Here is a 24,857-nt window from a genome sequence, read left to right on the forward strand (position 1 = left end):
CTAATAAACTTATAACGTAGAAGTCTAACTCAAAAGTCTTAGATTAAGCGTGACTTTACTCTGCACTGGTCTACACAACCTTTCTGGTTATGTAGGTCGGTGCAGGGAATAGAATCTTACGTTCTATACCTGCGAACATTCCAGACGTGATATTAGGCTTCTTTCAACATGTAGATCAATATTCTGGATTCCCTTTTCGCAGGGTATGCGAACGGCAGCTACAGAATTTGCAATTTCGTTAACTGATTGAGCCGAAGTTCCCGATGAATTTTGATACAAACCTTCTGGGTGACTGGACACTCAAAGGAGACATGAGTCACTGTGTCCCACGCCCCACAATAAAAACACAGAGGACTGCAGAATCTGCTAAATTAAGCTTTAATGGCATTAAATTAAGGTGCTGATAAATCACTCGGCAGGTGGCTTCACGCTGATTTTTATATTCCAGCTCTTGATGGATATTGTTCAACCTTGAGCCAACTGCGGTATATTATCGGGGTTCTGTGGATGTCTAATAACGCCCAGTAAATGATTTTGCTGTGAAGACCCATCAAGCTGCCCTTTTGCGGAATTTCACCTTGGAACTTGTCCAGGTTGCATTCCTTGCAATCTGGACAAGTTCCAAATTTGACCCACGCAAATCTGTTTGACCTCTTGATACCTCCTATTACGGAAAAATTGAAAGAACTTACTGTGAACTGAGTGTTCAGTCCATCTGCTTGCCCCAGCGATATTCAAGATGTGAAACAGGGCTGGGACCACCACTGTCCACAGTGTGGTAACTTCCCTACGAAAGGAAGGCTGTCTGATATCCAACTGGCCAATTCCTGTTCATGATTTCTTTGAGAGTCTTTATTGGGAACTACAGGACACCTCCGAAAGATAAACCCTAAGATTTCCGTGGGTGCCGCTGAACAGCCAGGAAAATGCCTTCGATATACCCCTGCTCCCCATACCTTAATTTTAGTTTTGACCCACTCATGAAACCGGAATTCCATCGCAGAGCAGCTCAACGCATTTCAGTAGAGGTTCTAGAGGCATGAAGAACAGGGCTGGACTACGCTCACAAGCCCTGCCGCACACCATGCACAAGCGCTAATTCATTGACGCATCCACCATTTTTCAGGAGGCACGTATGGCACTCCTTATAAAGACTACAAAGAGCGAGTTTCAGTTGTGAACCCGGGCGTGCTTTACTTAAAACATCTTGTACAGATATGTGCTACAAGCAATCGAAAGCTTTGTCAGTACTTTGTAATGAGGTTGTTGTAGTCATATTTAATAATTTTGATTAAACTGCACGTATTTAAAATTAAAATCCGTTTTGTTTATTATTTTTTTTAAATCATTTTAGTTCACTCTACTTTTAACTTGGTTAAATTTAATCAAGTTAGGTCTAATAGATTGTCCCCTGCCACTTCAGAATGCCCAACTTAACTTTATACTTTACAAAACCTTGTTTGAAATAAAGCTCTCAACAATTTTTTTTTGTTTTTCCCCTTAAAATGCTTTTAAATGCATATTGGAAACCTTAGCTAAATGATTTGAAACTATTTTCAAGTGGAACTCAAATTTAGACCTACATAAGTGATATGATGAACAAATATTGTTTATTCTATCTGTTAGGCAACGAAATTATTTGGAATAGGTAATGGATTATAATAAATCATCGCCTTCAGTGCTGCCTTTGGAAATACTAACAATATTGGGAAGTCTGCACAAGAGCTCTAATCCATTTATATCGTGCAAATAGATCACTTTTAGGGAGTAGTCAATCCACCTCCTCCTCGATAAATATTGAAAGAATATATGGATAGAGGGATCTCATCGACATTTCGCGTGAAGAATGGGAAAGGTGGGTGGTAGAACGAGTCATGGATTGAGTTGCGAGAGTTGGCATTTGGGCAGACACGATCATAAACTGTTTCTCTCCCATCCAGTGTTATTACTGTGTTTCGCAGAACCAGTAGAGCGAATACCCCCTGAAATTTTGATGTAACAATCTGCAAAGAGAATGGAAAAGACAGACAGTAACAAATCGATTTGTTTTCTAGAAATCGAATAGGTCTTATGTTATTTATGTTCGTAATGCAATATAAAAATTTCAAATAAATCGCTCACATCGATCTCCATCCCTCTCTACTTCCTCAAATAACACTAAAGTGGTCTTTGTTTTTGTTTTAGTGCATTTTTCATGACCATCTTTGGAAAATTCTTCCAACCTCCATTTATTTCTGAAGTTGGAGTGGTTTATTTTAGATAAATGGACCGTAAAAGTTAAATGAGTATACATTTTAATTTTCACTTAAACTACAACCTTTCTTACTGTCAAGATACGTCCATGGCAATGTACGTAGTGCTGTGAAATCTGATTTAAGGGAACAGCAAGTGAACACCACCACCCTCTGGTACTCGGAACATAAACATCCTCTGTTAATACTGACATCTAATATAAACAGAAAGCGTTTAATCGGTTATAGCAAACGTTCATCTCACGTATATTAAGCAGGCGCTTCTATTTTAAGCAAATTTAGTTCCCCACACTTTTTCAAACTTTAAATAAATATTTTGTTTTATTTATAATCAAGTGTTTATGGTAACGTCAATATGTGCAGTCACATGTGATCGTTGCTTGTTGGTTTCGTGGGGAAATCATGAAAAGAAAGACTTTCTAGTTCTTGTCTTGAATTGAGGATCAGAAAGCTTTCACCTTTGGATGTCTAATAGAATTTTCTGTAAGGATGTGCATAAGCATTTTCTTATATGGGCTGAGACAAATTTTAACAAATTTTCTGAAGGCCAGAGGTTCCCAAACTTTCAAGGTTCACGGCGCCCAAGGCCATAACAAATATCTAACAGTTAGGTCCAAACAACCTAATAAGTAATGTTGAAACTAACTACCCCGAGCTAGTAGTTCGCGTGGTGTCCGACAGATGTTGAGTATCACTGTGTTTCCCTTGGATAAATCTCTGCTGCTTAAGACCAAACTACCTTCGAACTTCCTGGAAATTCCAATGATGTATGGGCTACCCTTACCTCCATTGAAATCTCTAGAGAGCATCTGATCACTGTAATTAATAAAATGTTCTCCAAGTCGGTTGCTCAGGAGGGAAATTAGTCAGACCCAATCATAAAAATTTGCAGTCAATTTATAATTGATTTCTTGCTGCATATTTTGAAAGAAATCCTGCGCACCGGCCTTCTTCCAACAATCATCTGTGAAGCCAGAGGACGAAGAACCCAAAATCTAAGATTTCAGAACCATAGCAATATGCTGCAGCTTGCTAAAATATAAAACTGATGTAGTCCACAATCTCCAACGATTTCTTTTACCACACCTGTACACAGCTATCACTAAAAGATCGACAACTACCAATCCTTCTGACACTAATCAGAATTCAGGTCCTCAAGAACAAATCCAAACTGCACATCATCTTCCTTGACATCAAGTCAACTTTTGATAGTCACTCTCCCAGCTGTTCTTAATATTCTGAAAGGATTTCAACATCCACAGATGGTTTTGGCAGCCATCCTTCAGGAGAGGCACCTTTTAGTCACCACCACCCCCAGTTTCTCCTTGAATACACTAATACAAGAGGAGTCCCACGAGGTGAGTTCACGCTATTGTTTTGCTGCCGCACTTGAACCTTCTTTTCCGATCATCCTGATAAGCTATCGTATGCGGACGATCTCAAGCTCTATCTATTCTGATGACCCAATTCAACTAACAATTATTACTTGATTTACAGCTCTACTTAACGTTATTTGGTCTCCAGATTAACCACACTAAATCAGCGCAAATGATACTTAAGAAGAAAAAACAGAAGAATGATAACAGTTCAAATCAGTAACGCTCAAATTTAAAACGTTGAGTCCCATAAAGAGCTTGGCTTCATCTGGGATGAGGATCTCAGATTTATCCAGCACTTTAAAGAAAAAAGCCAAATATTAAAGGAACTTACTGATATTAACAACGCTAAAATGATTGCACAATACACTCAAAAGGTGCATCTCTAATCTTTTCATCTGCCCCATCCAGTCACAATTCCTCAACATTGAATACTGGATTCTCCAATGGCTAAATAGTCACTCGGAAACCACCAACCTTCTGAAAACAACTTGTTGCTGTTAGAAACATCACTACCCTGTCACAGCTCATAACGAAGGAGATTGATACCCTGTCCCATCTCGAGTTCTGACAGACTCTCCAGCAGAAGGAAGGAAACACTGCATCCGTAATACCCAATGGCACTCCAAGCTCAATAACCCCAACTGCACGATCATTTTTGCAACATGCTTTGCCTAGATGCCGACAAAATTTGCAACTCTAAGAAATACAGAGCTCAAGCCTTGTCACAAACATTCCATTTAGATTGTATAAAAAGTTAGAAGAATCTGCTGCAGTACTTGAAGGTTGTGGTACAATTTCTTTTCAACTACCAGCTTTGAAGAATTATTAAAAATGACAAACCCTTAACCAACCAAAATCATGATTTTTTTTTTTACAAAAAAATATTTTAAATAAAGTTTGTTTAATTTATATTCAGAACTGTTTATTTTTTTAAAAAATTAATATATTGTCATGATAACAGTCCCTTCCATCGCAGATTATTTCCATTAAGAAAACTTCAAGTCAGGAAAGGAAGATGTTATAAGAGCTTAAATCGAATCATACAGGAACTTAAATACAAGGAAGGTTAAATAGAAGATGGGAAGTTGCCAAACGGTTTCTGGACATGTGTTACAAATCCAGATATCGTTGACTTTGTGGACTGGCGAAGCTACATTTAAACAAAATTGGACTGTTAATCGCTATCACCTTGTTTATTTTACTCTCTTAACAACTCCCATTTATTCTTTAAACGCTCCTGGCTTGACAGGCTGGGCTGGAATTTGGATATGAGGTTTTGTCGGAATTCTTTCCTTTGAAGGAACCGTAAGGGCAGAAAGCTTCCAGACAAATTCCATTAATGCAGTCCAAAATCGATTAGCATTACTTATTATGCAGGATTGAGTCCCAGTTCACTATGCAAACATTATTCGTGAATTCTTAGACGAAAAGTTTCCCGGTTGATGATCGGACGGCGAGGTTCCATCGAATGGCCACTGTACTCCCAGATTTAACATTTTGACTACTTCTTTTGGGATTCTTAAATGATAAAGTATTTAGTAGTAAACACAGGTAGTATACTGGGGCTTCAGTAGTCAATAGTTAAAGAATTTAGAGCACTTCTGAGGAATTGCACCTTGCTGTTTGTTGTTCTGTTCCCAAAAGGCTAGTTTTGCGAAGACCATGACAGCCATATTGGACAGATAATTATTTTTAAGTTTAATGTCCTCTATTGTGCTAGCATTAATTAAAACAGTGTTGTTGTTTACAGTCAGATACGTTTCCTTATTATTTTTATCTGGATAAAACAAAACACGATCTCTCTAAATAATCAACTGCATTTAAAAGAGAATTAATAGTGTACTTCAATTTGACCTTTTAAATCTCATTCATTACGAGTATTGTTAAGTTACTTTTATTATGATATGATTGGATGAAGAAAATATTTAAAAAGTTACAATAATGCGTGCAGACATAACTAATATTTAGATCTTTAAGCATCAACTCGTTGTGCTTTTCCTACTTCTTTGAAATTTAATAATCTTGATTTATTTATATCTCCTGTAGTCCTCTGGACACACGCTCTTTAATCTTAGAGATTAAACAATCGTGGGAAAAGGAAATTTCGTGATAAATGGGTTTCATTAAATAGAAGCTCTTCTAATTTAATTTTATACATCCAACATTTCATTAAACATGTTTAATATTGATTATGTTTAATAAATATTAATTAAATCTTAATTAGTTCGAAGTTTTGATCAGATTTCAGAATTTTGATAACCGTATCGCTTATCTCAACAAGCAATGTGGTCACCCACCAAGTGTTCCCAATCAAAAATTGTATAGCTATCGTAAAAATTAAGGTATTTCTTTGTGAATTTAAAAATGAACAGTTTATTTTAATGACAATTGAAAATTATAGCATTCACTGTATTTAAAATGCAAATAATTAAAAAGATACATTTTATTGTTTATTTTTTTCTGCAGAAGGAGAATCAAAAGTTAATCGAGATGAACTGTAGGTTACTGTTGTCCACTACTTTTCAAGCTCAGCGTTCATTTCGTTATCGAGGTTCACTCAGTTTGTTGGAAAGGGTATTCATTCCACGGATTGATGGATATAAAGTTGTTTACAGTCCTAATTTCTCATCAGGCCATTTTTTTTGTCTTTCGTCCAGCTGCGATTTCTGATCACCTCCATGAACAGCTAAACTTAAATGTCCTGTTTGAATACCAATCCTCTATTTGGGGTTGTGATGGGTCTGTTTTATTGTAGTACGGCTTTAGGAGCATTAGCGACTAAGGCCATATTGCTCAGTGCATACTGTCTGTAAATTGCGTGTGTTCTGAGGTCGATTTTCTGTTTGCTAGATGAAATACGAGTTTCTGGGAGAAAAAATCATGATACCCTCGCCTGAGGCAGACTAACTCAGCCATGTTGTGAAAAAGGCCAATAAAAATTCCTCCCGTCATCGCCGTGATTCGAACTCTTCTTTTCCACCGGATGTGGCGAGGACGGTGATTGTACCAACTGTGCTACCAACAAGGGTAGGCCAATGATGGCCTGCACACGCTTGACAGGGGAGAAATCTGAGGACTTGCTTGGCTAAGACAGTACGTCCACAGCACGAATACACTGAGAGGAAACCCTTGGGGCATATATATGTTCGGGCACTGTCCTGCTCAAAAATGAACTCCTCCGCCTGTTGATTTGCAGGCAATTCCGATCATTCCTTCTGGGCGCTGCAATTTCAATGTCACAGAGTATATTTTTAAATGAAGTCTAACAAAAGCATAATTTTTTTATGATCAAAGTTGCCAATGCTCTACTATTATTGTCCCCAAAGAAATGTTTTGTCACATACATTGCGAGCCGAAAAAGACCATTTTCTTGATTGCATTTGAATGTTTGGGTGGAGTACTTCATTACGAACATCAATACACTGCAAACAAACTCTTAATAAACGCCTCACCTTGTTTTTTTTTTTTTGTGGACAAGAGGACAAATTAATCGAATCAAAGTTTCTCTTTCAATAATTTTTAAATCATCTTCTTCGGGTCATTCGTTAGATCAATATCGATGTGACTGTAGATGATGAAAAGTACGATTGAAATAGTTCTGATAGAGATGTTGGTATCATCTACTTTCAGGACTCCTTATATTGACCATAAATCCATTATCAGACAGACGTATAAATAAAGGTGGACACGCATGTGGAAAGATCAAGCAAATAATAAACTTCTTGATATCAAGAGAGAACCCAAACAATGGCAATCCAGTCTGAGACGAAACAGAAAGGAAGAAACCATCCTAGCCAGATTACGCACTGGTCATACATTCCCTCACTCATAGCTACCTACTAACAAACGATGTACGTTGATATTAATATTAATTGCATCTTAAAATGCCTATGATAGTCAAAATTTGACATCATATAGCATTTATCTCTATTGAAACTTAACCGTATCAATCTAGAATTGATATCAATTTCCAGCTCATTAAGATGAACTGCCTAAGAAACTGGTCTCGATATTTTCAAATCAGCGTAAGTAGAAATTTTTGTTCCACCTGAGAGTCAAAGAGAGAGAATAAGTATTTATATCATCGATATATCACGTCATAATATCAAAATTCCAAAAGAAAGTGGTCCAAAAGAAAAACCCTGTGGAATCTCTCTTGCAACTAGAAATTCAGTTGAAAGATCATGGACCAATTTCACTGTGGTAAATAAAATCTTTCAACCCAACCAAATATAATAATTATAGAAAATATTTGGAGTATTTTTGACGAAGAGAACGCATCAAGACGTATTAATAATTATTGTATTAACATATTAAAAATAAGAAATTGCACAATTATAGATATTTTACTTCGAGGGAGGCGCCGGGAAAATTTTACAGGTCAAGAGAGGCGTGGGCTCAGAAAGCTTAAGAACCGCTGGTCTATAGTAGTGGCTCGAACTTCACATGCCACATTTGATATTTTTTTCAAAAACATAGAAAATACTGATATATTAACCAAATACTTCTTCCAACGTACCTTATTACTTTAAGGTAGCGTCGTATAAAAATACGCAATTTGTTAGAAAATGAAACATTTTCGTTCATCTTAGATATTACACAAGATGAAGTTTTTTGCCAATTTATCGAGGCTTCTTACTCTAATTATTTTCTTAATTATACGAAGATAATTAGCTTTTCTCTTGTTTCGCGACTGGATTTCTCTTTTTTGTTGAAGCAGCTTCTATTACAGACAGCCACTCGATCTCTTGGTAAAGAAAATGATTACTTACTGCTTTCTCAACCACCATCAAGTGCATCATTTTAATCTGACAATCTTGTGTCCTAAATTCTCGTGCTTCCCTATTCGAGTAGTTGAAATCACAACAGAATACACGAGGGAAGAATGGAGGTTGAACAGAGCTGGACAAAATTTTTCCGGCCTGAGAGTGAGTAGGTCTTAGCCCTCAACAAACAGCCTCGATACTTAGCGGTATGGACTCAACCAAGTATTGAGAGCATGCCAAAGGGATGCTGATAAGTTTTGACATCTGCTTTCCACAATTTCAGCAAATGAAATAGTTGATCTCTACCATGAAGACTGCATTCCATCTTATCCCACAGGTGGTCAATTGGATTGAGAAATGGTAATTGGGAAGGCTACCGCAGTGGGTTGAATTCACTCTCTCTCTCTGAACAGCACATTTGTCCGAATAACGTACAGACAGGCTGTACCACCAACTAAATGGGATCGTATTGAGTTGCATTAAAGTAGGTGTCTGAAAGCAAATGGAAAGTTGAAGAAAACTCCAAAGAAGCTAAGGCCGTGAGGTGTCAGTATATTATATTTTTAAATTGCACATAATATATGGTCTTACTGTCAGTTTTGGGGGATGAAAATCGCTCTTACTGGAGGGGAAAAGAAAACAAGAACCCTTGTCTATATGGGCAAGGGTTCTTGATTATAATTGTTTTAATTATAATTAAAACAATCGCAATTAGCTGGCTGATTGATTTTTGATTTGGTAGTTGTTGGCGCATCGGCTTCTGTGGCCATATTGCACCTCCCAAGGTTTTTGCAGTACTTTGATCCAAGCCCGAGGCGGGAATCGAACCCGCGACCTTTGGGTTGCCGGGCAGGTACTTTACCCACTCGGCTAGCCCGGTCGGCGCAATTAGCTGGCCATTAATTCCTTAATACTGTGAAAGTTCCTTATTAAGTTAAAATATTCTCTAATAGAAGTATCACATAATTACCAAACTAGATATAATGAAAATGCATAAGCGGGGAAACATATCTAAAATGCCATCTGATTCCACAATCCACTTTAAGTTTCAGAGTACAAGAACATGAAATTTTGTTTTTGCGTTATTTCGAAATCATAGAGCAGAACCAAATCAGGAAGAAAACGCTCTGCTTTAGTATGGGTATTGTTGTCAGGTAGAAATAAGAAAAAATAAATAGGTTTGGATTCGAATTTGGTCCAAACAGAAAGAATTTTTGTGGACCTTTTTGTATATCATAGTTACAAATTATTCGGTCTTTGCAAGGACGTCTAAAACCAGCTCGGACCAAGGGAAAGCGTCATCTGTCTTTCTCCTCCAGTATCTTTTCTCTTCTATATCCGGACCTGCTATACGATGCTCAGGCTGGGACAGGCTAACCAGACTACCTTCCTATCTCCATGCTCTTGGGTGTAGTACAAGGTTTCATAGTTCCCTACCTTCTTAGAAATTTTGGATTTTCATCCAGTAAAACAGGCAAACCGAACACACAATTTGCTATAATACAGCGAGACCTTACAGCCTTAGTCGTTTTGGAGCAAATACAAAAGAACAACCACTTTTCCTCATTTTGACCTGAGGCTAATTGATGTCCTCGAGAAATCTTTTACTTTTGAAAATTTCTATTTCGTTTCTACGCTGGAATTTTGGAATTGCAAAACAGAAGGCGTAACGTTGCCCATCGAAAAGTCTCCAGCGCTGTGAATTCATTGTAAAATTTGTAATCCATCTTGGAGTAATTTCACTGGTTTTTGCTTTTAATAATTGATACTATAACTCTTCGAAGGATTACTCATATTCCTTTTAAGGAATCTCAGTAGGTAGCAATAATAAAAACACGTCTTCACTCTCAATGCCTGATGGAAATATTTAGTGAAGCTAGAACCCACATTTAGTTCTCGTGGATAGCGCAGTTGGCAGAATTGCCATCCTCCCACACGGGGTGGAAAAAACCCGATTTCGAGTCCCGTCGATGATGGAAGGAATTTGTATGGGTCTTTTTCACAACGTGGCTGAGTTAGTCGGCCTCGGGCGAGGGTAGCATGGGGTTTCATCCTGCAAACAGAAAATCGACCACAGAAAACACGCAATTTCCAGAGAGTGTACCCTTGCAATATGGCCTAAGTTGTTGATGTTCCTAAAACCCTACTGCAACAAAAACCCACATTCATGGGCTCCTAAAAATTCTTATCAGTGGTTATCCACGATCACCTTTGCATCTATTAATGAACTTTGTTTAATTCTGGAGTCGATTCGCGTTGCATTTTTCGGCATGATACGTACTGACCTTTTAACAGTTGAACAGCCAGAAGGTTCATTCCTTATAAAAAGAGATCTTGACAGATGGTGGAACACGCAAAAGAAAGCTTCTTCGTTAAAGGTAAATATCAATGCAAAAAAAGTCACGTCCACAGTAAACAGAAAGTGTAAATAATAAAAAAAAAACATTTTTTGTGAGCGTTAGGATAAATATACTAACAGCCTACAATTTTTTTTATTTTCTTTCCAGACCGATTTCTGTTGATCACTTTTATTTTTTACCATAATACGCTGCAAACCACTTCAACGTAGTAGTTAAAATATTAATTAACTTTAACGGAGATGCCCTTTAATTAGATGCGTTGGTAACGTGGACACAATTAATACCTGCTGGCAGAGACCGAATTTTTAACTTCAAGAAAGGTTAAACTAAACCAACAGAGAATCTTAAAAATTCACTACCTCTACTCTAAAAAGGGAAAAAAAAGACATTAACTCGTAATGTCATTTAGCCTCACTCTCGGGAGTAACAAAGAAGAAATTACAGAATCTGAAAGAAGAAAGCAACTGAAAAATTAATCCTGAAAATCCATTATGCTTCTAATATTAGTAGGAGTCACATTTTAAATTCTAAAACCTACTGCAGTTGGTGGGTACAGCATAACTCGTCACAGAGAGCGCATAATTTAAGAGGAAAGTTTCCGATTCGCTCACCTCACTAGAGGCTACAGTTAGGCCAAAAGTGTTTCGTTTATCTTCTTGACAGCAAAAGAACTGACGTAGTTTCCTGTCTTTTGACTCCACAAAGGCAGGCAGTCCATTTAATCGTCTTCCTTTGCTTCAAAGGAGTGTTTTAATTAGATTTATAATAGAATAGAAGTATAATAAATATGTCATGGTCTACGTGGACTCTACTAGCTGACCAAATCAAAAAACCAACTGACCCAGTTTTATTTAACCGCAAATAGCGCTAAGATTTCTTTTTCTGGGGACTCCCGATTTCCATTAGTACGTCAAACACCGAATATATTCGATTTATAAACGCACGCGCATACGTACACTGTACAAGGTGCAAACTTTAATTCAGTATCCATTATTACCAACTGAAACCAGGTTTATTCCTGCAGAAAATGCAATTTCTAACGCACGCTTGCTGGAAAACAGAGTTAAACGCCTTTATTGATAGTAGGAACGGATTACAGCCTTTCGCCGAACCAAATCGATGGAAGAAGCTTTAATTTTCCTTCTTTGGACCGGAACAAAGGCTGCTGGAGGTGCTTTTTCGTTTCTTTCTAGAGGGATCGTGGCTAATGAAGCTTAAAAAAAAATTGATTAAAAATTGAAGTGTTAAGAATGAAATTCATTTTGGTCTTACTGATTGAACTGTGTCCATGGAATTCAATTTAAATAATTTTTGGAAATATATTAATGGAGCGAGAACTCGTTAGCTATGAAGGAGTTCTGGATCTTAAAGTTTATTTTTCTTTAAGAAAGCGATAATTTAATTTTTGCTACTTGATACCCTACAGCGGTTCAATTTAAAAAGGGAAATGCTTATCTCCTTCCTTACCGCTGTCTCGAAGTAAATATTAATAGATAATACAGTGATTTTCAACCGGTGTGCCACGAGATTTAGAAAAAAAAAAAAAAAACAAAAACTCCATTGAGCATAATCGCAGTCACCATTCAGATGTTCCGTAAATATGCATCTTTTAATTTCAAGTGCGACTACAGTGACAAAAGATTCGGAACCTGGGAAAGATTGGTAAGCTGCTGAGACGAGTACAGAGAAGAGCAATGCTTCAAATTGCAGCGTTTGGAGACTAGGCACCTGCGAGGTGATCTGATTGAGGTGATAAGGCCTTGGAATGGTTGAGCAGGCTCAAATCTGATGGAATTCTTCCTCTTGCTCGGATTACTCACCTGAGGGGGCATAAATTCAAATTGAGGAAAGACAGTTGTAGAATAGATCTGCAGAAATTTGCCTTTAGCCAGCGGGTGGTTAATTTCTGGAACAAACTTCAATCTGCCATTGTGGAAGGTGATAGCTTAAATAAATTCAAGGAGGAACTGGAGAAACCGTTGGGGCGAAATAGAATTTTTTTTTTTTTTTTTTTTTTTTTATGGAAACCACAAACACGAGAGGTATTAGAACCTGTAGTACTTAATACGGTGCATGGGTTGGAGGTTCAGAAGACGAAAGGAGATATTTGTTGACATTGGACTTGAACTTCTGTAGATTGTAATTTTCAGGAAATACGTATGAAGGAAGGTTGTTCCAGAAAACGGCAGTTGAATGAATAAATGAGGAAGATGAAAAGTTGGTTCTGTGGGTTTGAAGTTGGACAGTAAATGGATGTTGGCTGTGGCAGCATATGTTCAGACTGTTTTGAAAGAGAGAGTGGGAATTATAGAAGCCAATTCAGAATAACAGTGCCCATGGAAGTATCTGTAGAAGAGGCATGCAGCAGAAACAGTGCGTCTATGAGAAAGCGAGTGGAGAGACTCTGTTAGAAATGAATCGTTAATTAACCTAATTGCCCTCTTCTGAATGGAATCAAGAAGCCTGAGAGAGGTTATGGGGGCACCACCCCAGATGTGGGAACAATATTCCATGGCAGGGCGGATTTGTGATTTATACAGAGTGAGCAGCTGTTTGGAAGAAAAGTAACTCCGAGAGCGAAAGAGAAAACCAACTTTTCTAGATGCAGAGGAAGCAATATTTGTAATGTGCTTGTGCCAAGAGAGATTAGAAGTCAGGGTAAATCCTAAAAGATATATATCAACTTGTCTAGAAATCGAAGTGTCACCAAAGATAAGCATAGGAGCAGACGAATCCTTTTTGCGAGATATAAGACAAGACAGTTTCAGAAGGATTGAAATCAAATTAGTTGTCTTTGCCACACTGGAGAATTACTTGAAGATCGGCATTTAAGGAATTGGTAGCAGTTTTCGAGAAGTTGAAGCTGATTGAGCAGGACAAGGTTTCTCAAACTGGAACGCAATGTGCTATCATCGGCAAAACTATGGATAGGATTTCCAGTCAATGGAAGAAGGTCATTAATATACAAGAGGAAAAGAACTGAACCTTGGGGGACACCGGCATTAGTGGAGAAGTTAGAAGACAGAGAGCCATCTACCATCACCCTCAGTGAGCGATCAGAGAGAAAACTGGATAACCAATTACTAAAAACAGTTGGAAAACCATAAGATGGAAGCTTGTTTAGAAGACCTTTATGCCAAACACGATCAAAAGCCTTTGAGATGTCAAGAGCAACTACTTGTGTTTCACGGAACCTTTCAATTGAATTAGTCCATAAATGGGTAACATAAGCCAGAGAGATATCTCCTTTCAATTATATAAAAAGTTTATATTCCTTAACATTTCTTCATGATATAAGTTCATTTTTTTATTTTCTTTAATTATTAAAACTAGATAAATTTATACATCTTTATTTTGCTAAGATATTATTGCTATATAATTAACAAAACGAAAATTTGTTATGATTTTACTCGGCTAAAGGAAGTTCTGTTAAAGAATGTTGCCGTTATTAAAAACATTAAAAAGAGTATTTCTTTAAGTTTTTTTTCTTCAAGTATTTGTCACTTATTCTTTCACATGATAAACCTTAGGTGGAATTCTGACCTTTCCATATTTTATGCTATCTGTATATCTTAAACTTTTTCTTTGTTTAAATGTGTTTTTCTCTCCTCACTCTTAAAGAAACAGTCAGATCCAAAAATCCACAGGTAAGAAAATCACAATGGACATTCGGAACTTAAATGCTTCAAAAATTACATCAAAACTTCGCAAACTGAAGACAGATTGTTTTTGCTTGTGTCGTTCTCGACTTTTTTCCTCTCCTCTCCTGTGCCTTAAAGTCTCTGTTGATTATTTTCCAAGCCTCCCTCCTCAGCAGTCTGTCAAACTACTTGAAAGTTATTTAAGAATCGGGATTTTGAACTAAGCCGTATGATGAATAAAAGCATGGAATGATCGATCATTGACATGACAGTCCTCTGCCTATAAATACAAAAATTAATCATTGTTTAGGGACGCTGTGATTGGCTGCCAAAATAAACATCAGATATTCTCTAAGATGTACGAAGGATGTCTTAAAATTATAATGTTCCCTACAAGTACTTTTTATTATATGGAATTAACTCCAAAACGCATCCTCTGGAAATTCAGAAATTGCTGTTATGATTTAACGTGTTCAATATTTGCGTTTAGTTTTCTTTTTGGAAGAACATCTATTAACTGGTAAGAAACAATTATTTTTATGTAATATTCTGTAAATTCCGCAGTTTATCTTAAACTGCTATTTCAATGTCGAAGCTACTGAAACTCTACCTCAGTGGTCTCTGCAGGATTTTTAGTTTGTAAGGACAAGAAGGGAAAAAAATCTACCTAAAAGTTTGTACCTAAGTTGATGGTAGGAAAATTAAAGAACTTTCTTATAAAAGGACAGAGGGTGTTAGTTGCCCGGATCTTCAGAGATCTTCCAGTCAGCGCGAAAGGGGAATTTCAAAGGAGGTTTCCACCCACAACTACAACAAATAAGATGGCAAGCAAATTTCCAGGAAAAGAAATTGTGTCCCCTCGAAAACAAAATCCGTACACCGGAATCCATTGACTGGGTAAGGATTGCCATCAGAAACAATCCAGAATATCAACCAAATTATCGATGGCTCTAAGATGTCTCCCTATCTTTTGGATAATGTCACATTTATTTATGGGATTGGGTCAATTGTCGGATCTTTAGATTCTAAGTGTTGAATAAGCCCTATAAATTTGGTATGAAATCGGTTGATCGAAGATAGTTATTTAGTATTTCATTGGGGATGAAACTGTACAAAGTGTTACAGTAACCTCTGAGGTGTACCTCAACATATTGCAAACAATTTAGATAGAAAGTGTGCGGCGTAACCTCCAAGAGAGAATATAGTTTCAACAGGATGCTACATCTCTCACATGGGTAAAGAAAAGACTTCCTTCGTCCTGTTTCAAAATATGCGATCCATGAGCAATGAACTTAATGAAGTTGAGGAGCCGTTGCTGTCCAGTACAATGGACGTTGTTTGTTTTGCAGAAACATGGCTTGACCCTAACCAGGAAACAATCACCTCCATATGGGCTGCAGAGTATCAGATGGTGTACGCATCAAGAGAAAAATGCAGGAGGAAGGGAGAGTAGTAGTAATGACCTTATTTTCTTTAAAGGTCAGGTACTTTCTGTCTTCCACTCAGTACCGAGTCAATCTAATCCTGTCCAGGCAGTCTGCGAGTACTAAAAGCTAAAAACAATAACCAGAACAATTTTGTCAACATTGTCGTTGTGTATATCCCGACAGTTCCTGACGCACATATAGTTAACTCCTGAATTGGTTGATTAACCAACTCTACTTATCAATGAAACACCTCGTGTGTGGTGTCTTCAATCTCCTAAATCGTCTGGACTACCTTAAAAGAAGACGGAGTTGTGGTCCAAATACATTAGGGCTTAAACTGGCACAATACCTACGAGGGACAGAAGCATACCGGACATCGCATTCGCATCGATGCATTGTGTGGCTAATCAAAACTCTATAAGCAATATTCATTCGGATAAAAACCATATTATTCTCTCTTTACAAATAGAAGCGCCCGTTACTTCTGGTATAAGGAAAGCCACACCCAAGACTATTACAGCGTCCAAGTAAACCCAAGAAAGTATGTTTATGTAGCTCAGAAAATCCCATGGGGATGCCCCCAGAGGACTGTGACTCAGAACTCGAAAGTGCTAAAAAGATAGTCTCTCTCTCTCTCTCTCTCTCTCTCTCTCTCTCTCTCTCTCTCTCTCTCTCTCTCTCTCTCTCTCTCTCTACAAAAAACTGATCATCACAGATCATCCAAAGGCCTGGTGGACCCCAAAACTCTGAATTTCCACATGAAACAAGATATGCACAAAAAGTGGAAAAACTTCGCTCACCTCTGATAGACTACCTTCTCCCGAGTTAGGGTTCTCTTTCATAGGAACAAGATGGACCCAATAAAACTTCACCTGAAGCCATCATAATGAAAAGCCAACCGAGGATGTCCGTTAACTCACTCAACCTTAGCAGAGTGTCGAACAAATAACTATTCAGTGATCAACCAGAATTCACCACACCAATGTAATTTCCACTCAAACCGATTTCAGTAGACTCCATAAATTCAGTTCACCTTACCAAAAATCAACTGATCAACGCAAAAAATAGCTTAGCACTCATATGGCCACAGCTAGCACCGATAGGATTTCTCAGTTTATGTGAAATGCCCGAGTACATTCATTATTGAACACTTCTGTCGTTATCCTTCAACACTTTTCCTTCCTGTGTGTCGTCATGTCAATCTGGTAAGACCGCTGGCTGAAATTCGTTCTGCTTCCCAACCCAGTCACTTCCGCCCAATTTATTCTGCATCAAGTCTATTAAAACAACAGCTACCGCAGAAACGCTATGCAACTCATTCAAGATCGACCACCGCTACCAAGGTCCTTGAAGCACGGTTCTGAAGTTAGTTACGGCATCAAATGCCTTGATCCAACAGAAAATCCAGAACCTCGAGGCCTACCTGTCCGGTTGCAGCCTCTGTATCAATCATGATAAGTTTAAACAGTTGATTTTCTCACTCAAACGCAATCCAAAACTGCAATCCAATTCAGAGCGATCCGCGATTTCTGCTCTCCAACAACATTCCCATTTAGGTGTTTTGTTTTGTTTTTTTTACCAGAAGCTCTCCTTTCTTCAATACAGATCACCTGGAAATTAAATTCTGCCGACTCCGATGAATGGTTGCTAAAGCAACAACTTTCACAAGTCCATAACTAAGCTGTTGAGCGAACACACATTAAGACCTGTGCCTGTCTGGTCATTTTCTATGACGCCGAAGTCGGAACATCAACTGCTGCGACGTACCTTAGACGGATATTCGCTGGGGGACCCCGGCTGTTGAAGTGGGCCATTTGGAAATGTCAGTTTCCCCTCTGCACTAAGAACCACCCAGACGGTGACAACTGTTAACATCAGACGTCTTCTGGTCATCATTAACGAGAGAAGGCTAGTCTTTGCTGTCAAAATAGTCGGGATCACTTATGATCCCACTACCGCTCGAAACTCCCAGTCCCAATAGAGCCAACCCAGTCCTCCAGGCCACCCCAAACCGGTTCAAGTTATCCGATAGATTTCTATCCATTCAAATGCTGAGGTACGTACATTCCCTGGATAGCGATCTCTACAAGTTCGCAGTGGATAAGAAATATAGGCAGACCCTGTGGATCTCCACAGGGTCTGCCTATAGTATACCTTATGTATACGACAAAGAAGATATGCATTTATGGGTTACTGTTGTTTTAGCTAATTTATCCATGTTTTATCTCGAAATAAAAATACAAGTTCAATAAACGCATTATAATAGCAAGCGCATTTTCATTATGTAACTTAATATTCTGCGCTTTATGTTCCGCGTTGTTCCAAACCATAATTGATTCACAATATTTTCCCCTTAATATTTCATCTTCAATATTTTCCTTTGAAATTGCATCTCTAATGAAGTCAGATTGATATCATTGGTTTCATTAATTCCATCATTTGGTTTAGTCGATCTTTCTAGCCGTAATAGAATTTCTTTTTTTCAGTTCCAATTACCTTCAACGTATCCTTTCTTTGCGGAGAATAAGCTCCTTAACCATTAAATTTATTTGTTAGCTTTGATACTTGCTTGCAGCAACAGAGGATTCTGATTTGAATAACTTTTGAATTATCTACATAATTGGCGAGGTAACTCCAACAGCCAAAGGATTATTTTTCTAATATGAGATTATCTTATTTGGTAAACTTCTATCAATGGCAGTAAATTGTAATAATCATTTCGAAGAAGATTCCAATATCTGTTTCCAATTTATTAACAATTCATTTTTAATCCAAAATGAACCGAAAAATTAATGAAAAACGAATTGTTAAACAGAGGATAAGTAAAAGGCAAATCAAAAATTAAAACCATATTTTTTTGTTCACTGTTTCTCTTTTACGTCTCCTACACGGAAGGAGACGTAAAGGAGAAACAGATTGAAAAAGTCTGCAATATAGCAAATTATTATTTTAACGGCACCTGAACTTGTCGCTCATATCCGTGTATTGTATTTTCTCTTCAGAAGTGTGCCCACTCGTTGCGTGGGACGGAACTACAACCTTGACTGGATCCAGGATGTAGCGGCAAGATCCAAAGAGGCTTAAGAGTAGCCGCATCAAGCTACACAAATTTGAACCTAGCAAATGTCAACCACAGCCCATAAATGAAGTGATGGAAGAACATCAAAAGGTACATCAGGCCCCTCAGTCGCATTCTGGAAGTTCTGTAGAAATGGGCTATCCCTTGGCAGAGACATTCCGTCCCCGAGTAAAAATGAAACCCAATAACTCGTCTAGCCCAGATTAATACGCGAATCTGATCAAATACTTTTTGGAAGAACTGAAACACCAGATTGGGACGCTACCCTCTTCCACAGTTGAACTGGAGATCAAACTGATGGAGGAAAGGACAGAGATCCTTGCTACAATGAACTTATCGTAAGGATTCCACAACAGATAAATGTCACTGGAGCGAAAGTTGGATTTACCCCCCTCGTTAATTTGTTTATTTATGGTGGTCTCCGAACACTGTTGGCAAGATAGTGTAAGTTCGTAGTGAACAGACCCTGGTAGCACAAAAATGGAACGACTTCTTTATGTTAAATTTGTGTATAATTTAGAGAAGCTAGAGTTCGAAACTATAACCTTCCTCTGAACTAAAATTGAGACTTTCCCTCTAAGTTTTAAATTCTTTGAGCTCCTGTTATTCTCTTCAGAATTGTGGAGCGCATATCGGAAGAGCATTGCACCTCCCATTTCAATACTGTTGATTTGTAGATGAAATGGGAGATGTTTGTTCGTGTGAAGGTTCTTTTAGATCCTTCATACAATCCTACAATTGCATTTCACATTACTGACAAGCTGCATTCTTCTCATTTCATGAATGTTTTGATATCCAGAAGCCATTTAAAGATCGCAATACCACCTAATGAACAACATTCTTTTTTTAATAACTCGATCTGACAAATCGGCCGTCTACGAGCAAGATTTCTTCCAATTGCTCCGCTTTCTCTTTCTTTTCTAGGAGTGTTGACGTGATCAAATTTATCCGTATTACTTGAAGAAAAAAAAATCATTTTATTCCTCGATGAATATCGCACAAATATCAGTAGATACTTTATCACATTATAAAAAAGCATTAGTGAGACATTCGTTTTATGTGCTCTTGCCTGAAGCTCAGATAGAAGTTGAGAAAAGAAAGAAAGAAACCAACGAGAGCTTTTACCTCGTTGTTTTATGAAGTCTTAGAGAGTAAATGTTCCCGTGGGATACCTTTCGCTCTGTTTACATCTGCCGCTGAGGGCTATTACTGTTTATTCCAAAGATAACCAAAGCTCTTGTAAGATGGTTCCTTATTGTCCCTTTCCATCATCTTATCTCATTAAATTTATCAATTTCGCTCTTCTTCAAAGCTATTTCTCCTTAAATATTGTTACATAAGTACGCTTCTCACTCTTTGAGGTAATTTATATTATTATCGTTTACCGTACACTATGGGGTCTCTCCCTTTCAGCATTAAGGTTGGTTAGAGGTAACTTAGAACTTTATCAGAACGCCTGGTTACCATACCATAAACTTATAAAGATCATTCCACTTACAGCGTTATAAGGATGGAAAATATGCTGGCATCTAAGAGTAGATGTAACTCGTAGAGTGTGTTTATCTTAATGATATCAGGGTTTGTCTTTGTGGGAGTTAAGCAGTTATTGTCAACTGTTTCTAATTCATCTGAAATTGAGAATCTTGATGAAGGGTTAGCCAGACAAGCAACGTACACCAATGTAAAACTCAATGGGTGGTTTGTTTTTGGTAAAATCAACATTGTAGAGTCTGCATTATGTGCCTGGACATTATCAATGCAATTCTGGAATTTACAGAGAGCATAATTCGAATTCTGAATACACAATGTTGTCTTAACTGTCCATCATATAGCATTTAACGCGTGTAATATAATTTTAAAGGTGGTAGAATACACTAATTTGTAACAGTAGACTTTCTTAAAGTTAATTTCTATTTTTACCACACTTTTTTCCCCAGTTTGCTAATTTCACACAAACAGCTGTCTCTCGTTAATTAAAGAACATGAGAGCACCCCATAAATTCACCTCGTGGGCTAGTTTAGGAAGTACACTTCCAGGTAAATTATCAAGTGTCGTGACCCCTTCCATAAATTCCCAAGCTGCTTGGTAGGAGAGCTTTTCTTGGTGGTGTACTGACATAATTAATGGACGCATATATTTTCTACCTGCAACCACTAGACACTTATACATCTTGGAGAAACTCGAAGCCCTTTAGAGAGTACACGGACATCTATTAACGATCTTTAAAGCATAAATCTTGCGGATTCGACAATGCCTTAGACAAGTCGCGCCTTTAAACAGCCAAGAAGTTTGACACTTTCGATCTGACACGGCGTAGGACAACAAAAAGAGCGAAATCCTATTACCAGGTGTACCCGTTTTTCAGAACTCACCCTTTCCACTCTTCCACGCACCCATTTCTCTCTCTCTGTTGATCGGCTTCGATATCTAAGATCCATTATTCAGAACTTGATCATAAAACCTTTTATATTGCAGTTTATTTCCTCTAAGATAGAAGCCATTGAGTTTGATTGATTTATTGCTGTACATCATTCGTATAATTTAGAAAAGCCAGAGTTCGAAACTATAACCTTCCTCTGAACTAATATTGAGACTTTTCCTCTAAGTTTTAAATTCTTTGAGCTCCTGTTATGCATCAAAGGACAAGAGCAGCCATCAGAAGTGAATAAATTCGATCTGAAAGTTCAGCAACCACCTGGCAATCTCCACATTATACATTCTTAACTATCTTTTAAGAAGCGAAAACACTATTTAATGGATTAATTTGGTAAAATATGGCTTCCTTTTGCCATTAAGTGTTGGAATAATATGTCCAAACGAAGAGCAGATCTCTATGATCGTTATATTTTAATACCCCTGAAAACTAAGGTGGTAATAGAGCTTATATACTAAGCCCCCAAAATATAAGACTCACTTATTGAGTAGTTGCATTATTAGGGCGTTTATATTGCGAATTAAAAGATCTGGATAATTTAATAATTATGTTATAATGCATACACTACCGTACCAGATGGTAAGGGGAAACACCCATTTGAAAAAATTAAGGTAAAACGTTCCTTAATTTTGATTTCCCTAGATTTTAATGTTCCTCTTCGTTCTTTTCAAAACTCGGCAAGTCCGAGCCGTGTAAAGAAAGATGCATTAAGAGAAAAAGCGAAAAAATTGAAAATAAAATTATAACATAATATTCAAATGCCACTTTTATCTATTGAATGTATAATATATAGCTGAGCCTTACTGCATATCATTCAAAATTAGATAGAATGTCTGCACGTGGACGTCGACAGCCTCCCTAAATATAGACTCAAGTTTCTCTTCAAATGATTGGATTTTTACCAAAAATACGCGCACGGTCTGCGCACACAACTGAGATGCGTTCATCGGTTATTGAAGTCTAGGATTTCTGTCACTAGAACTGATATCTCCTTCCTTCAATCTTCTTCCCTACCCTTTTCCGGCATCGCTTCGTCACCCGGGGAGAGAGGGGAGGGAGTCCGTTTACCAACAACAAGATTATCTTTCTTATTTGTGGCTTTGTTATGCCCAGTTTGGAGTTTGAATTATTGATCAGGTTTCGATAGTATGGCTCCATCTAGAAGGCGAAAACAGAAGTATCAATTCCCTCTCACATTCATTTCAGACTTACAGGTGTTCACCGGAGTGGTCTCAGTTAACTAAGACAGTCTTCAATTAGATAATTTCAATTAATCAGCAGTTAAACAAATATAAACAACGAGGCATTAATTTTTATACACTTGTATTTTCTAAAAAAATATTTTTCCTCAATGATGTTGAATTTTGAGTTGGACTTTAAACACCGTTTGGAATCTGCCATCCAGTGAGCTAAATTATCAACAGGTTTTATTGAACTAGTTTTAAAACATGTTGGATTAAAAACCGTTTTTTAATTAAGGCTTTTTTTCTTCCAGGTACATAGCGATCATTCATCCAATTAAAGCTCACATCATGTGTTGCAGAACCAGAATCCTCCTCATCATTACCTGCATATGGCCCTCTGCCATGATCTGCGCATCCCCTAACTTGGCATTCCACATCTTACTCCCAGTGGAACCAAATTTCACTCCTTGCATCGTCCAGTTTCCTAGTGCTGTTGATCACCTCATCTTCAAGTACTCGGAGTTTTTCCTCTTCTATCTATTCCCTCTTGTTCTCCAGGTGACACTTTACGTGTATATAGGAAAACGCTTGTTCAGTGCCGATGCATTTCGCTCCCTGGAACCAGCAGTGGGGAAGGAAAAATATGCTACCACTATGAAAGCCCGTCGTGGGGTGATCAAGATGCTGATTGCAGGGGTAACGGTTTATTTTATTAGCTTTTCCCCTCATCAAGTTCTTCTATTCTACAATACCTTCAGCAAAACTCTGTTTCAAGAAACGTGGTCGTTCTTAATCTTTGTCAACATCATGGCATACGCATCTTCGGCGTGTAATCCTCTTTTGTACAGCATTTTCAGCCAAAAATTTCGCCACAAATTCAGCAGTATCTTATTTTGTAAGAAACCATCTACCATAAAGACACCATCAACTGTCTACCTCAGCAGCCGGAACAGAAATTTCAATAAAAGTTTGAAAACCACGGTGACAGAAATATGACATTACGTGAATGTGACCTTGACGCTGTGTCATTGTAATTAATCCTTTAAATGTGTTTGGAAATGTTAAGAAATCGTTTGTGATTAAAGACTGTTCAATGTAAGTGTTGCATGCTTTATCCTTAGTTGTAAATAAAATACATAACAACCCAGTTTTTCTAGTAGTAAAATTGTAAAAGCTTTGCACTTTATAGATTTTGAAATTATTTGGTTGAATTTTTAGGAACAGGCAGTTTTAAGCAAGAATGAAGAATCCTGAACTATTCGCATCCATTTTACCTGGACACAGAAAAGTTCCCCAAGATTTCTCTTTGGGCCCCTCCAAATTGGCGCGTTCATCAACGATCTGGCCATTTAAACAGAAGCCTCCAGTACACATCCACTTACATCCACGTACCAGAAGCTTCTGGTACATATGTAAGTGGATAATTAAAGCGCAGACTTTTTATCAGACTGTGGATCTGAATGCAGAATGTAAAAGTTGCTAACTGGGTCTCAAAAAATAATCTAAACTTTACTTCAATCATTTATTACGCATACGACTTGATATTTGCAAGGGTAGCGACTTCATTCTTCAGCTCCAAAGAACAGAAACTCTCATATTGCTGAATTTCCACAACAAAATCCCTCAGCACTGGCAAAAAAGTCATTCGGTCAAAACAACCCCGACGCCACCTATATTTCGACTACTATTACTGGTCCTTTTACCTCCTGGGAGATAAACTTCTCATAACTGCTGAAGCAGATCTCTCAGTGCCCATAAGAAATCAGCCCGGAAGGTCTCTGGAGATAAATGTTTCTTATGAGCTCGTGCCGGACGAGATAACCCCTCCCCACTCCACTCTAAAGACAGAGACGCGAAGGAAAAACACTGCATAAAGAAACAGAGTTCAAGTCATCAAAAAAGTCTCCAGATTTCTTGAAACTATACGAATAGCTCCACATTTGTTATGAATACTTTAAGAGCAATTACTCCCAGATGAAACAAAATATCCTCGATAATTCTTCTGATTTATCTCCACGTATTCGCGTAAATGTTCAAAAGAAATCACTTACATCGCTTCCAGCAAACACAATAAAGCATTTAGACACCTTTCTGAATCAAAGTAACGGCGCCATAAGTTTGTTTAGGTCACATTCCAGTTTGACGGGTTACAACAGCAGTAACCGTGGCAACGTGAACGAATTAGAACACGTTTGGAGAACTTTAATGTTTAACATCGAAGAATTCTCGCTGCCAGTGCTCCAACTAGGAAAGATATTAATAAACCCTCGCTTTGTTCTCAGATTTCATGCCCTGTCATATTTGAATTTCGTTTACATTGTCCACATATGGAAG

At 37.8% G+C, this 24,857-nt stretch overlaps 1 protein-coding gene across 1 annotated transcript in view; it reads left to right on the forward strand.

Moving 5' to 3' along the window:
- Positions 1 to 23,519, forward strand: part of LOC150091552 (neuropeptide receptor 15-like) — a 60,137-nt gene extending 36,618 nt beyond the window's left edge. The window contains exon 2 of the mRNA XM_090368891.1: positions 22,835 to 23,519. Coding sequence (XP_090225017.1) covers positions 22,835 to 23,519 — 685 coding nt within the window. The remainder of the gene's footprint in view (positions 1 to 22,834) is intronic.
- The last annotated feature ends 1,338 nt before the right edge of the window (positions 23,520 to 24,857 follow it).

The sequence above is a fragment of the Mastigoproctus giganteus genome, chromosome 1 (assembly GCF_048544385.1).
Source record: "Mastigoproctus giganteus isolate SK-2022 chromosome 1, ASM4854438v1, whole genome shotgun sequence".
Taxonomy (NCBI): domain Eukaryota; kingdom Metazoa; phylum Arthropoda; class Arachnida; order Uropygi; family Thelyphonidae; genus Mastigoproctus; species Mastigoproctus giganteus.